The following is a 1,814-nucleotide window of genomic DNA, read 5'->3' on the forward strand; positions in this document are numbered from 1 at the left end:
CTCATGTGGTTGGGGCTGGAGCCTGCAGTCCCCTTCTTCCGGATGGCCATGGCAAACCAGAACCTGGATGCTCCTGGACTCCGATGCTGCGAGGGCTTGCAAGGGTCATTCGTCTGTAGCCACATGCCAAAGCCAAGCTTGCAGCCCTGCGCGTTTGCCCTTGGGCTGTCAGAGCCGCTGGCTGGGTGGTACCTCTCTCCTCGCACCCCTCAAGCGGGCATTGGCGCAGTGGGTCACCAGCTGCCCTCCATCTTGGAGAGGATGCTGGAAAATGCCTCGGTAGCGTTTTGCTGCAGTCCTCTGCTCCGGGCCCTCGGGACCCAGGAGGTTCTCTGCCCCCTCCCCTCGCTCTCCTCCAGCGCGCCGTGCGCTCACGCCGCCGCAACATGGCGCCTGGCTGGCTTTGCCACCCACCGGGGCTGGACGGTCCCCATGCACCAGCTGCCTTGGGGCCATTGCACCCGCTGATCTTCAAACCCGGCATAGAGGGACCCGGGTAATGGAGCAGAATGGATTGGTAGACAGTGGCCGTAGCTTTTCTCTCCCTTGCACGGAGCAGAGCTTAGGTGATGTGATGGGATATAGATGTGATGCTGCTGGTGAACTGTCCCAGCCTCACTGGGTGGCACTGGTGTAGGTGGCTTGAGAGCCGGAACACCTGGGGTCCTGTGCCACCTCCCTGGTGTGGGGAGGCTTGGTACCAGGGGGTTTCGTGGCTGTGCATGCATGCGCAGAAGAGTTGATGCAGCTACTTGATCCAATTATTCATTGGCCTGCAAAGTTCCTGGAGGTCGATGCTTGACACATCCCAGTGGCATCACTCTGGCTGGGCTGGTGGCTCTTGGGGTTGGGGCAGAACCAACCTGTGCCCCACTGCCAAGGTGGTGGTTTGGTGAAGTGGGCGCTGGAAGTGATTGCATTTTGAGAGTCTGGAAATCGGAGTCCTTTGAGGAGGTTAGTCCTCTCTGGAGTGATGCTTGGTGGCTGGAAAACCAAGTTAAAGATTGCATAGCTGAGGAACGGGGCAGGGGTTGAGCGGCAGTGGCCCAAGCTCTCCATCATGCCACCTCCAGGTGTGTGCAAGGAGGGGCATGGTCCAGTCCACCCTGCTAGATGTTCTGCAGCTTGGCTGGGTGTGTTTGTCACCCTGCATTCAGGGTGCAGCAAAGGACCAGCTGCCCTGGAAGGTGGCTGAGAATGTTTGGGAGGTGGAGGGCTGGGACTGATGGGGGGGGTTGTCCCCATCCCTGGTAGGATTGATTGCTGTTGGAAAGCCCTCTCTCCACCATGAGCTACCACAAATAATGCTGTGGGTGATGAGCTGGTGATTGGGCTCTGTGGTGGCTGCTCGAGCCCCCTGAACATTTGTTTTTCATGTATGTCCTCCTGGCTGAGCAGGAGCTGTTTCTCACCGCAGAAGCAGCTAATGGTGGCACAAGGAGTGACCTTGTGTTCAGAGTCTCGGTGTGGTCTGGGGTTTTTAATTCCATATCCCACCCAAATTCTTGCCCAGAGCTCCCCTCGATATGGAGTGATAAATACATTTAGAGCAAAGTGGAATTCTTCAGTCCCAACGCACACAGGAGGGTGCGCTGGAATATCTTCCCACACTGCGTGGATAACGCTGCCGGATCCTGGCGTTGCGGACACTCCTCCATTTTCCTCCCCCCTCCCCGTGAGCCTCCTCCGCCGCCTCCCCGAGCATTTCCAGAAGGGTGCCGTGTGCCCCAGATACGGCGGGACGAAGCTTCCAAATTCAGCTTTTTGCTTTATCTTATCTGCAAGCCCCCTGGATCTTGCAGCCCCTTCCTGCC

At 58.0% G+C, this 1,814-nt stretch overlaps 1 protein-coding gene across 1 annotated transcript in view; it reads left to right on the forward strand.

Moving 5' to 3' along the window:
- The first annotated feature begins 42 nt into the window (after window positions 1-42).
- RBPMS2 (RNA binding protein, mRNA processing factor 2) overlaps window positions 43-1,814 on the forward strand; it is a 28,136-nt gene continuing 26,364 nt past the window's right edge. Inside the window, exon 1 of the mRNA XM_010170873.2 lies at window positions 43-279. Coding sequence (XP_010169175.2) covers window positions 43-279 — 237 coding nt within the window. The remainder of the gene's footprint in view (window positions 280-1,814) is intronic.

The sequence above is a fragment of the Antrostomus carolinensis genome, unplaced genomic scaffold (genome assembly GCF_000700745.2).
Source record: "Antrostomus carolinensis isolate BGI_N321 unplaced genomic scaffold, ASM70074v2 scaffold21596, whole genome shotgun sequence".
NCBI classification, from domain to species: Eukaryota; Metazoa; Chordata; class Aves; order Caprimulgiformes; family Caprimulgidae; genus Antrostomus; species Antrostomus carolinensis.